This window comes from Haliaeetus leucocephalus, unplaced genomic scaffold (genome assembly GCF_000737465.1).
Source record: "Haliaeetus leucocephalus isolate CR32 unplaced genomic scaffold, Haliaeetus_leucocephalus-4.0 Scaffold310, whole genome shotgun sequence".
In the NCBI taxonomy this organism is placed as follows: Eukaryota; Metazoa; Chordata; class Aves; order Accipitriformes; family Accipitridae; genus Haliaeetus; species Haliaeetus leucocephalus.
Genome location: NW_010972746.1, coordinates 32,854 through 43,109, shown reverse-complemented (window position 1 = coordinate 43,109; position 10,256 = coordinate 32,854). Strand labels below are relative to the sequence as shown.

General features: G+C 61.0%; 2 protein-coding genes across 7 annotated transcripts in view; one reads left to right on the top strand and one right to left on the bottom strand.

Annotated features, from left to right (window-relative positions):
* TMED1 (transmembrane emp24 protein transport domain containing 1) overlaps positions 1-1,913 on the top strand; it is a 3,107-nt gene extending 1,194 nt beyond the window's left edge. Inside the window, exons 2-4 of the mRNA XM_010571206.1 lie at positions 168-265; positions 363-567; positions 1,418-1,913. Of these exons, the coding sequence (XP_010569508.1) occupies positions 168-265; positions 363-567; positions 1,418-1,636 (522 nt within the window). The 3' untranslated portion in view covers positions 1,637-1,913. The remainder of the gene's footprint in view (positions 1-167; positions 266-362; positions 568-1,417) is intronic.
* A 3,045-nt stretch (positions 1,914-4,958) lies between these two features.
* The window catches only part of DNM2 (dynamin 2), a 33,579-nt gene continuing 28,281 nt past the window's right edge, over positions 4,959-10,256 (bottom strand). For 4 of the 6 annotated variants that reach the window (XM_010571192.1, XM_010571195.1, XM_010571196.1 and 1 more), the window contains 6 exons: positions 9,148-9,257; positions 8,647-8,758; positions 8,092-8,256; positions 7,357-7,589; positions 6,965-7,213; positions 4,959-6,492 (listed from right to left, as the gene is read on the bottom strand). In XM_010571192.1, coding sequence (XP_010569494.1) covers positions 6,423-6,492; positions 6,965-7,213; positions 7,357-7,589; positions 8,092-8,256; positions 8,647-8,758; positions 9,148-9,257 — 939 coding nt within the window. In that variant the 3' untranslated portion in view covers positions 4,959-6,422. The remainder of the gene's footprint in view (positions 6,493-6,964; positions 7,214-7,356; positions 7,590-8,091; positions 8,257-8,646; positions 8,759-9,147; positions 9,258-10,256) is intronic. The other 2 variants (XM_010571193.1, XM_010571197.1) reach the window with 1 other exon arrangement.

Sequence of the window (10,256 nt, the reverse complement as noted above, 5' to 3'; positions counted from 1 at the left end):
GGGGAAGCCGGTACCGAGGAGGATAACGGGAGAAGGAGTTGGGGGGGAACCGGTACCGGGCCCATAGGCAGGTGTGGGGGGACGTAGGGCCCAGGGCTGGGCAGGAGGGGGATCCCCGGTACTGGAGGGGTGTCCCCGGTACCGGTGTCCATCCCCGGTTCCGGCAGGTGATCGGTGGGGCCGGGCTGGACGTCGACTTCTCCCTGGAGAGTCCCTCGGGGCTGCTGCTGGTCAGCGAGTCCCGCCGCTCCGACGGGGCGCACACGTGAGTCCTGACCGTCTCCCGTCCCGTCTCCCGTCCCGTCTCCCGTCCCGTCTCCCGTCCCGTCCCGCTGACCCCACTCTCCTCTCCACCCCGGCAGCGTGGAGCCCACCGAGGCCGGCGACTACAAGCTCTGCTTCGACAACTCCTTCAGCACCATCTCGGAGAAGCTGGTGTTCTTCGAGCTCATCTTCGACAGCGCCCAGGAGGAGGAGGAGGAAGAGGAGGAGGACGAGGAAGGCGACGGCTGGGTGGAGGCGGCAGAGCCAGAGGACACGCTGGATGTCAAAATCGAGGACATCAAGGTGGGGATGAGGTTCGACGAGGCTGAGCGTGAGGTCCTGCGGCTGGGCCGGTATCTGTACCAGACGGGTATGAAGGCATCGGAGCCGCCCCGTGGAGGATGAAGAGCTGGACACAAGCCGGCGACGCGTGCTGGCAGCCCGAGAATCCAACCGCCTCCTGGGCAGCATCACCGGCAGCGTGGCCGGCAGGGCAAGGGAGGGGATTCTGCCCCTCGAGTCCAGCGAGACCCCCCCAACAGTCCTGCGTTTGGATTCAGCAGTGCTGGGTTGACGATTGGACTTGATCTTAAAAGTCTTTTCCAACCTAAATTATTCCGTGATTCTGCTCCCAGCTCTGGGCCGCTCAGCAGAGAAAGGAGAGAGACTTGCGGGAGCGGGTCTGGAGGAGCCCACGGAGCTGATCCGAGGGCTGGAAGAGTTGGGGGTGTTCAGCCCAGAGGGGAGACAGCTCCGTGGAGACCTTCTTGCACCTCGCGGCGCTGCCCATAAAGACGGGGACAGACTCTTTCGGCAGGCTGGCAGCGCTGGGACAAGGGGGAAGGGTTTTCGGCTAAAAGAGGGGCGATTCGGCCTGGCTCTAGGGAGGAAATTCTTCCCGCCGAGGGGGGTGAGGCCCTGGCAGAGGCTGCCCAGGGAGGGGGTCGATGCCCTGTCCGTCCCTGGGACCCTTCGGGGCAGGGCTGGCCGGGGCTCTGAGCACCCTGGTCTCGGTGAAGACGGCCCCGCTCGTGGCAGGGGGATTGGACGGGCTGAGCTCCAAGCGTCCCTTCCCACCCAAACCATCCCGGGATTCCCTGAGGAGGCAGCGGAGATCGGCACGTCCGACCGGTGCCTCCCTTTCCATCCGCAGGAATCCATTGAGACCATGAAGAGCCGCCTGGAACGGAGCATCCAGATGCAGACGCTGCTTCGAGCCTTCGAGGCCCGAGACCGTAACCTGCAGGAGAGCAACCTGGGCCGGGTGAACTTCTGGTCGGCCGTCAACCTGGGCGTGCTGGTGGTGGTGGCTTTCCTCCAGGTCTACATGCTGAAGAGCCTCTTCGAGGACAAGAGGACGGTGCGGACGTAGATGGGGCTGAGGGTGGGGGACACACACACACACGGGACTCGGCTCCCTGCCGGGACGGCGTCGGAGGAGGGACGTGCTCCCCTCCGGCTGCTGCTGCTCCCTCCCGGCGGGGATTAAACCTGCCCAGCTTTGTACCGCGGTGTCTTGGAGCTGATGCGAACCTCGGGGGGGGGAAGGTTTGGGGGCGAAACCCCCCTGCATTTTGTCACTGAAGGGCCTCGAATGGGCATCCCTGAGTCTTTGAGGAAGGAATCCGTTTATTCTGGGCCCTGTGGGGAGTTGCGGGGACGAGTCTCTGGGATCCTGAGGTGGTTTATAGGCTCAGCCATAGCCGGGGGCTGGACAAACTCCTCGGAATTGCCTCCACCGGGAGGGAAAAGGGCCCCAGAGGAGCTGGAGCTGGGAAGGACTTTGCTCGGGGAGAGGGTTCCCCACTCCCGCAGCGTTTATCGGGTAGGACGTGGACCCGGCCCTGCCCGCTGGCTCCAATACGGCATGGCCAGCACCGCGGAGATGGAAACCGCTGCCTGGAGGCTCACCGCTTGCCGGAGCTGCTCTCCCAATGCCGCTGCCCTGTGGCTCATCCGAGCATCCGCGAAGGACCTGCCGAATCCCTCCAGCTTCGGGGGAAACCAGGACTTTCCTCGGCCAACACAGAGCCAGGATTCCCCCGCCCAGAGTCTCCCTCCTTGCGGCTCTTGCAGATTCAGGGGTGCAGGCTTGGCCCTTCCTCCGCGGGAGGCGTTGGAACAGAACCAAGATGGCCATAAGGAGCAGATCCAGCCTTAAAAATGCCCAGAAAAGGGAATTCAAGCGGCAAATGTCGCTCCTGGTGCCTGTAAATGGGGGGGGACGACAGAGCTGGGCTGGGAGAGAGACGGGGCAAGAAATACTCCAAAATCAGGGCGAGCGTTGGAGGCGCTTTATGTGTCGCTGCCCCCGAAAAAAACACCCCAGGGACGTCCACGAGGGGAGGGCGAAGGGGGAAAATCCCCGCGGCAAGTGCAGAGTTCCCCGTAGCTTTGCCAATGCAGCATCACCAGGAGCTGGAGCCAGTCCCAGGCTGCAGGGGGGGGTCATTATTAATCTGCTAAATCACAACCTAGGCAAGGTGAGGGCAGCAGGAAGAGGCTGGCCCGGCTTGGGGGTGGCTTCTCGGCGCCTGGGAAGTGGGACTTTTCACACCGGAGCGAAACGCTGCAGTCCCAGGAGCCCTTTTCCAACCCTGAGGTTGCCGAAAGCTGCGGGGGGAGAGGCCTTGCATGCCCCCGACACCTCGTCCTTTGCCCCTGGCGTGGGGCTGCGTCCCGGCCCCCGGCCGAAGGCGTCCGCTCGGCTTTGCGGCGGTGGGACAGCGGGGTCGGAGCAGCGGGGGCAGCGGAGCTCAGAAGGGCCGAGGCGGCGCAGAGGGAGCCGGTCTCCTGGTGGCAGGGGAAAAAAAAAAAAAGAAAAAGAGCATTTAGAGGGATCGGAGCTCCCCTGTCCACAGGGTGGGGTGGGTGCCCCAGCCAGGACCCCCCAGCGTGGCTGCTCCGGCTGCAGAGGAGCCCCTGAGCGGGTCCCTGTCCCCCCCCCAAGAGCCTCTGGAGTCTCAGGGTGAGATGCCCCCACAAATCACAGCCCCCCTACCCCAGTTCTATCAGCCCCCAACAAGCCCCAGCCGGCTTCCCTCGGTGCCTTCGTTAGCAATCCACCCCATTGGGACTGACAGCACTCCACCGCCCCTTCCTCCCGCTGCAGCCCCCGGAGCATCCCGTCCCAGCTGGCGGCTGCGGGATGAGCAGCCGGTGCCCGCACGGCACTTGCCATGGGGTAGAACCGACCCTGAAACACCTGAGCTCGCCGCGCTGCCCGGCACCGGTGCAAGGTCTGGCCCTCGCTCTATGGAAAATCCCCCAAAATCCCTCTTAGTGCAATGTCCGGCTGCCCTGGAGCCAGCCCAACTCCCGGCACACTCCGGTACGTGCCAGAGCACCAAGTCCTACTGAAGCCGACAGCACAACCCTGCACTGGGGGAAGCTCCAGCTGCGCCTGGACCTCCTGGTCGCCCACCACGGCCAAGGTCGCGTGTCCAGGCCTCCTTCTGGCTGCCGAGGGATAAATCCCACCGGAACCCCTCATGTCCCTCCTGGGCTGGAGCAAGACGCGGTTGAGCACCGGTTCATCCTCCGGCACTGTTTCCAAGCACAAGGAGATGCTGGACCGTGACCGCACAGAAACGCAGCTCTGCCACAAGCCGGGCAGTGGGGAATCGGGGCTGTGGGGCCGCATCCAGCCCCAGCCCTGCACCGGCCCCCATTTGCTCCAACTGGGATTTTTCTGCTACAACAGTTTTCTGCAGCCCAAGTGCTCAAAGACACGTCCAAAAATGCGGGGACCACCGCGCTTTGGCAGCACTGGGGGGGGGCCTTACACGGAGGATGATGGTTTGATGCAAATAATAAAAGATTTGGGGTTTTAAACAGCCATCAGTGAAATCTTGGTTAGAGGAGCTGGCACAGAGACAGCCTGCAGGACAGCCCCCCCTTGATCCGAGACCCCCAATCTCCCCGTTTGATTCGAGAGCCCCACAAAGTCTCCTCAATCTGAGACCCCCAAAAGCCCCTCTTGATTTGAGATCCCCCCAGAAGCTCCCCTTGATTCGAGGCCCCCCCCACCAGCAACGGGACACTGGAGGAAAAGGCAGGAGGGAGAAGGAAAGGGCGAGACCAAAACCCCCATGAAGCGCCAGAGACTTTCACCAGAAGATTTGTATTTTTTTTTCCCCTTTATTTTTTTTTAATTTTTTTTTTAGTTTATTAATAGGATACAGACTGGAGGCACTTACACGTTGGCAAACTGGAGGGAGAGGCGAGGAGTGGGCTGGGTTTTTGGCCAGATGAGGTGAGCGAGGGGGAGGCCCCCGAAACCGCCGGCGGGAAGGGGCAAGTGCCGGATGGGACCCCCCTGGCTGGGGAGGCGGCGGCAGCACCGGCCACGGACTGGGGAGGGTGGTGGTGGGGGCGAGAGCTGCATAGAGCAGCCGTGCCGGCGATGCCACTGGCCCCCCGAAACCCTGGGGGTGCCCGGCTGAATGACAGCAGGCAGGGCGGCAGGGTGGGCTCATTAACGGATTAATTGGGGACGGGACACTTTGCTGCGAAAAAGGGGGATGCGATTAAGGCAGGCAGCACCGCAGCCCCATCTCCGCGCTCCCGGCAGCCTGGCTGGGCTGGGGCTGGAGTTGATGTTTTTAAAAACCTACATTTTTGTTGGAGTGGTTTTTTTTTTTTCCTTTTCCCTTTTTTTTTTTTTTTTTATACAATTAATACAGTCTGTAAAAATATTTACAACCTCTGCTCCCAGCCAGAGCCCAGTGGGGCAGCCAGCTCCTTGGGGAAGACCGAAGGCAGCGGCAAAGCGGGCAGGGATGCTGCGGGGGCCAAGGCACGGCTGGCTCAGGGCTGCCCCCTCGCTCCGGGCATCCTCCCAGACACAACCTCCCCCCGCCTCGGGATTTGCACAGGATTCTCGGGAGCAGCTGGATCCCCAGAAGAGCCTGTCCTGGGCGGGGGGCTCGAGGCAGCGGGGAGAAACGCTCCCTCCTCTTCCTCAGGGCTGGAAAAGCTGCTGCCGGCAAGGGGTTGTGGTGATGACAAACCGGGAGGGCACAGAGCTGCCCAGAACGCTCCGGCACGCTCCCCCCACCACAAGACCCACCTCCCTGCGTGCTATTCCAGTCTTTTTCCCCGGGTCAGCCCGGCTTCAGGCGTCACTGGCGGCCAAGGTTCGGTATGCGCCGCGGCGGGCGCTTTACGGTGAGCACCGAGTACGGAGCGGGGCGAGGGCGGGCATCGCGGAAGAAATACCTGAGGTTCACTGCTGAGCCGGCACCTCGCGACACAAGGACTACCTGGAGAGTCTGCTCCTGCTTTGCGGCGGATTAGATTTATTAGCAAATCGCTATCTGCAGTCCCATCATTTTCCATATATAAATTTTCCTCAAAGCTATAAAAACTGAAATATAGACTATGGTCAAGATTAGCAATCGACTTTCGGGTTTGGGAGAGAAAAACCAAAAATCGCTAAGTTTTATATATAATATATTAATACAAAAATTCTGGAGGGGGGGAGGAAGAGGAGGAAAAGGAGGAAGAAAGCGAATAGGCAGGAATCTGATCAGCCCCAACGGCAGCTCTAGGAGATTCTGGGCGCAGCCAAAGACAGGCGACAGTCTTGGAGTCATCCACCTCCGAGCTCTCCCATCCCCGTCACGTACATTCAGGCCATCCCACGGCACGAACGCCGAGCGCAGGTGTGTGGTGGAGGGAGAGGGAGGGGGGGATTTCTGACAAAGTGCAATATTTGACTCCCCCCAAAATATCTAATCCTCCGCGATTTATTATACAGGGGCGGGAGGGGGGGGCAGAGCGGGACTCGGGGGCTTCTCTGGCGCAGCACCGGCCCCTCGCCGCCGTAGTGCCAACTATCTGCTTCCCGGCTCAGGCGCAGCGGAGGTGAGGGAGGGCAAGGAGCGCTGCCCGTCCTAAACCGATGTCGCCGGCATTTACATGCCGGGACGCTCTGCGCCCGTCCCGAGGAGGGGCAGCGGCGCGCTGATGGGGATTGGCCGTGGTTAAACCACTCTGCTGAGCTGATCACAGGTAGGATGGTTTTTAAAAACGAGATTAGACGCAGGGGTTGGGGGTTGTTTTTTTTTCCCCTTCCCCCCCCCCCCCAAAACGGCAAAGGAAAGCGGCAGGCGTGGGGGCAGCCGCTCTGGGAGTCGCTACCAGCCCCTGGGCAGTTAATCGAGCAGGGAGGGTTCGGCCGGTCGGATAATGGTGGGCCGGTTCGGCGCGGCGGGGGGTCTTCTGCTGCAGAGAGAAGGGGAACAGAGGCGTGAGCGTGGGGACGGTGAGGCGAGGGGACCTCGTGGTGGCAGCTCAGCTCGAGGCCACGTCCCAGTGGGACCTCCATCCCCGCCTGCCGGCAGCATGCTTGCTCCCCAGCCTCCGGCGCGTGCTGCGGAGGTACCGGCAACTGGCACCGATCCTTCTGCAGGGACGAGGGGGACCAGAGTTCCCACCCCAGGAGAAGCGAGGGGCTGCGCTGGGGGGACAGAAGGGGAGCTCCAAGTCCTGCCACAGAAACCACGAGCTGCCGACTCCCCTCCTGACCAAGGGGTTTCGCACCTCGGAGGCACCGGGACGTTCAGAAAAGCTCAGCCCGAGTTGAGGATCCAGCCCTGGGGGCAGGAGACCACCCCACGCCCCCTCAGGAGGGCTGCAGACCGAGGACCAGAGCCTCCCCCAGCACCGGGGAGCCTGCTGAAATGGGTTCTCTTACCTGGGCACGCCTGGAGGAATGCCGGGGGGGATGCGTGCCGGCCGCGACGGGATCTGAGGAGGGGCTGAGAAGGGGTCATTATTAGCAGCGAAGATGTTCTGGGGTCCAGGGCGTGAGGGGATGGGGGGAGCGGCGAAGGAGGAGGGTCCCCCTGTGGGGATGGGGATCAGGGGCGGCCCCGGTGTTGGACCCCTCACGGCCGGCGGCCGGCCCGGCGGCAGGACGGCAGATCTGCGCTGAGGCGGGGGGCTGTGGAGGAGAGAAAGCACCTGAGGGAACAGAGCGCTGACAGCCCGCAGCCCTCCTTTCCCCCAGTAAAAAGCCCAAATCCGCGTTATCCCGTTGTCCACCGCACTAATTCCTGTCGGGCATCCCGTCCCTGCCAAACCAACCTGTGCCCGCTGCTCGTCTGCAGCCATGTGTCGTCCACGGGCGGGGGAACCGGCGTGGAGACGGTGCTGGTGCTGATATCCCCGATGATGTTCAAGGCCTCTTTCAGGGCATGGTACATGCGCAGCATGTCGTCCCTCCTCTGCGCCTGGTCAGCCGACTCCTCCATCAGGCTGTTCTGGTCGGCAGAGGAGTACAGGTAGGCCAACAGCTCCGAGTGGATGAAATCCTTGGTCTAAAGAGAAACAGCAAGCCAAGGTCAGCCTGAGACAGCAAACCCGCTGGCTCGGAAGCTGGGGGAGTCAGCTGGAGGACCCAAAGCCATGGAGGCAGCGGGGGCCAGGGGACACCTCTTCCAGCCCTGGAAGATGCGTGGAGCCCCAGTGACTCGGGACTTGCAGGACAGTTCAGCGTCCCTGGTTTGCTGGAACCAGGCGGGAGCAAACGCCAAGAATCAAAGTGCCTTCTCAGCAAAGCCGCTGCCAAGCAGCTCGAGCACAAAGACATAAAAATTAAGAATCAAAAGATCATCAAATCCCACTGTTCAGTTCCGGCTCGGCGACGAGCGTGGCGCAGCCCATCTGACTCCTACTAAAGCCGAGGGGGGCCCAGGGCTCCTCCCCAGCGTGTGCTGCCTGGAGAACCCCAAAATCCCCAGAACCCCCAGAAGCTCCCTTCCCTCTGGAGGGGCTGTGTCCGTCTGAGGTTCCCCTCCGCCCCGCGGCGCAGCCACTCACATTGTTTATCATGAGGTGCATTATCGTCTTTGGCATGAGGTCCCGGATGGACTTGTTGATGATGCCGACGTAGGAGTCGACAAGGTTGCGGATGGTTTCCACCTGGCGCTCCAGCTGAGGGTCCATGGAGAAGGTGTTCTCCTGGGCGCCGTCCTCGTTCTCAGTCTGCTCAGGGAAAGCAGGGCACAAGTTACTGTCGGGATCTGACAGACCCAGAAAGAAACCCCTCTGCTCTGCACATATTCCCTGTCCCTTCCACCTATTTCCATCCTACACGGATGCTTTTTTGAAACAGAGTTTATTTCGTAGCCCGGAACGACTAGATCCATCGGCTGGGCAGCACAAACTAGGGCCGCGTTATAAAGTTCATCCTCTTCTGCGATACCACGGCATTTTCCAGGGTATCCGAGAACCTACTGTGACACACCAGGACCCAAGCCAAGAGCTCCCAAGTCTGAAGGCTCCTCTGGCAGCCTCTCCCCAGGCTGGTCTCAGACAGCACCCCTCGGCCAGCCTGCTCCGGGAGGGCTTGGACAAGTCAGAGGGAGTGTTTACTTGGTCTTTCTCTGGGTAAACTCCCGCTCGGAGGAAGGAGGCTTTCCAGCTGTCCACATCTTCTTGGGAGTCGCAGGCCAGCTCAATCTGACGGAGATCTTTGTACACGTTCCTAGGAAGAAGGCGCAGAGCCGGGGGTGAGGACCACGGAGGATGGGAGGCTCGGTAGAGCACCAGTGAGGCCTCCAGCACCTCAAGCCCTCAACACCAGGATGCCCGAAGAAGCCCGAAATCCCTCCAGAATGTGTATATAAATATTGGCAAGCTTCTGCTTCCTCTGAAGAAATCCTCCCCCACCAGATCACAGATGCTCCTGCCTTGGAGCGCGACACCGAACGGACGGGGAAGCCGGATGCACGGCCTGGGTTTGGACCAGCAATGACTGAGGGAGGGCAAAACCATCAGCCCGTCAACCGTGGAGCGTGTTCGGCAGCGTTTTGAGCCTGGTGCGATACCCAGAGAGTGAAGGGATTTCAGGAGGCTCCTGCTCACAGCCCTTACCTTTGCTCTGTGTTGAAGATGGCAAAGACGTGCTTGTTAGACATAAATCCCTTCTCCACGTCCCTGATTTTCAAATTATCCAAAGGCAACATGTATTTCTTCTCCTTCTCCTGGAAGAGGGGACAAGAGGAAGGGAGAGATGAGAGCGAGTGAGCACAGCAGCGCTTCGCTAATGCTGATTAGCCATCCTGAGTAGAACGAAAACCCAACCCCTAGAAACACAGCGGAGATCAGAACTCCTGCGACGGAGGGGCAGCGATTTCCTCAAGCTCACACCAGAGAAGGTCCACCAAGACACACTTTTCAGCTCAGCCCACAGCACGCGATTCCCTGACCAAAGCCAAGAGCTTTACCTGAGACGGAGCAATCTGCCCTCCCCAGGAGCCTGCCCCTCGAATCGGCAGCGCTCTGGCACAAGAACAGACCACAAATCCCTTTTGGTGCTGCTCTGGCTACCTGGCTTCCCTGCCTTTCCAAGGATGCATCCAGCAGCACCAAAGAAACCACTGGAGAAAGGGATTCGGTCCCTCCAGGTCGGCAGGCAGCTCCAGGATGCTGCCCGCTGGCAGCCCTGCCTGTGCTGTAGCTGCCCTCCCTTGGCACGGGATGGGGCCGGCTCCATCGGAGCCCACCCTGCTGCCTCCGAGGGGCCCCAGGAATTTCCCCCCCAGTGCCCGTCCCTGCCGGAGGGGATGGTTGGAAGGAACCGGGGCCTCGCAGTCTGGCACGAAGTCGGCTGCTGATTTAAGAGGCTGCTCTCCAGCCCCGCCGAGGGGCCACCCAGCCGAGTCACTGCCGAAACGCCACATCTGGAATTGTTTAGAACAGCTCCAGCTCCACTTTGTCTCCAGATGCTGCGCACACGGTCCCAAAAAGTGACGTTCGCCTTTGTAGAGAGGCCACGAACCCAAAGACTTCCCCCCCCCGCCCCCCTTCCACCGCCGCCCCACACTCCTCCTCATGATTTCCTGAAAAACCCACAACTTTTTTCCAGACTGGATTCAGTTGCAAGGACTTTGCCACGTCAGAAGAGAGACAAAGCAGTTTCCTTTCGCCCATCGGGCTTCTCTCCTTATTAAAAAAAAAAAAACAAAACCCGGGAGGGGGAA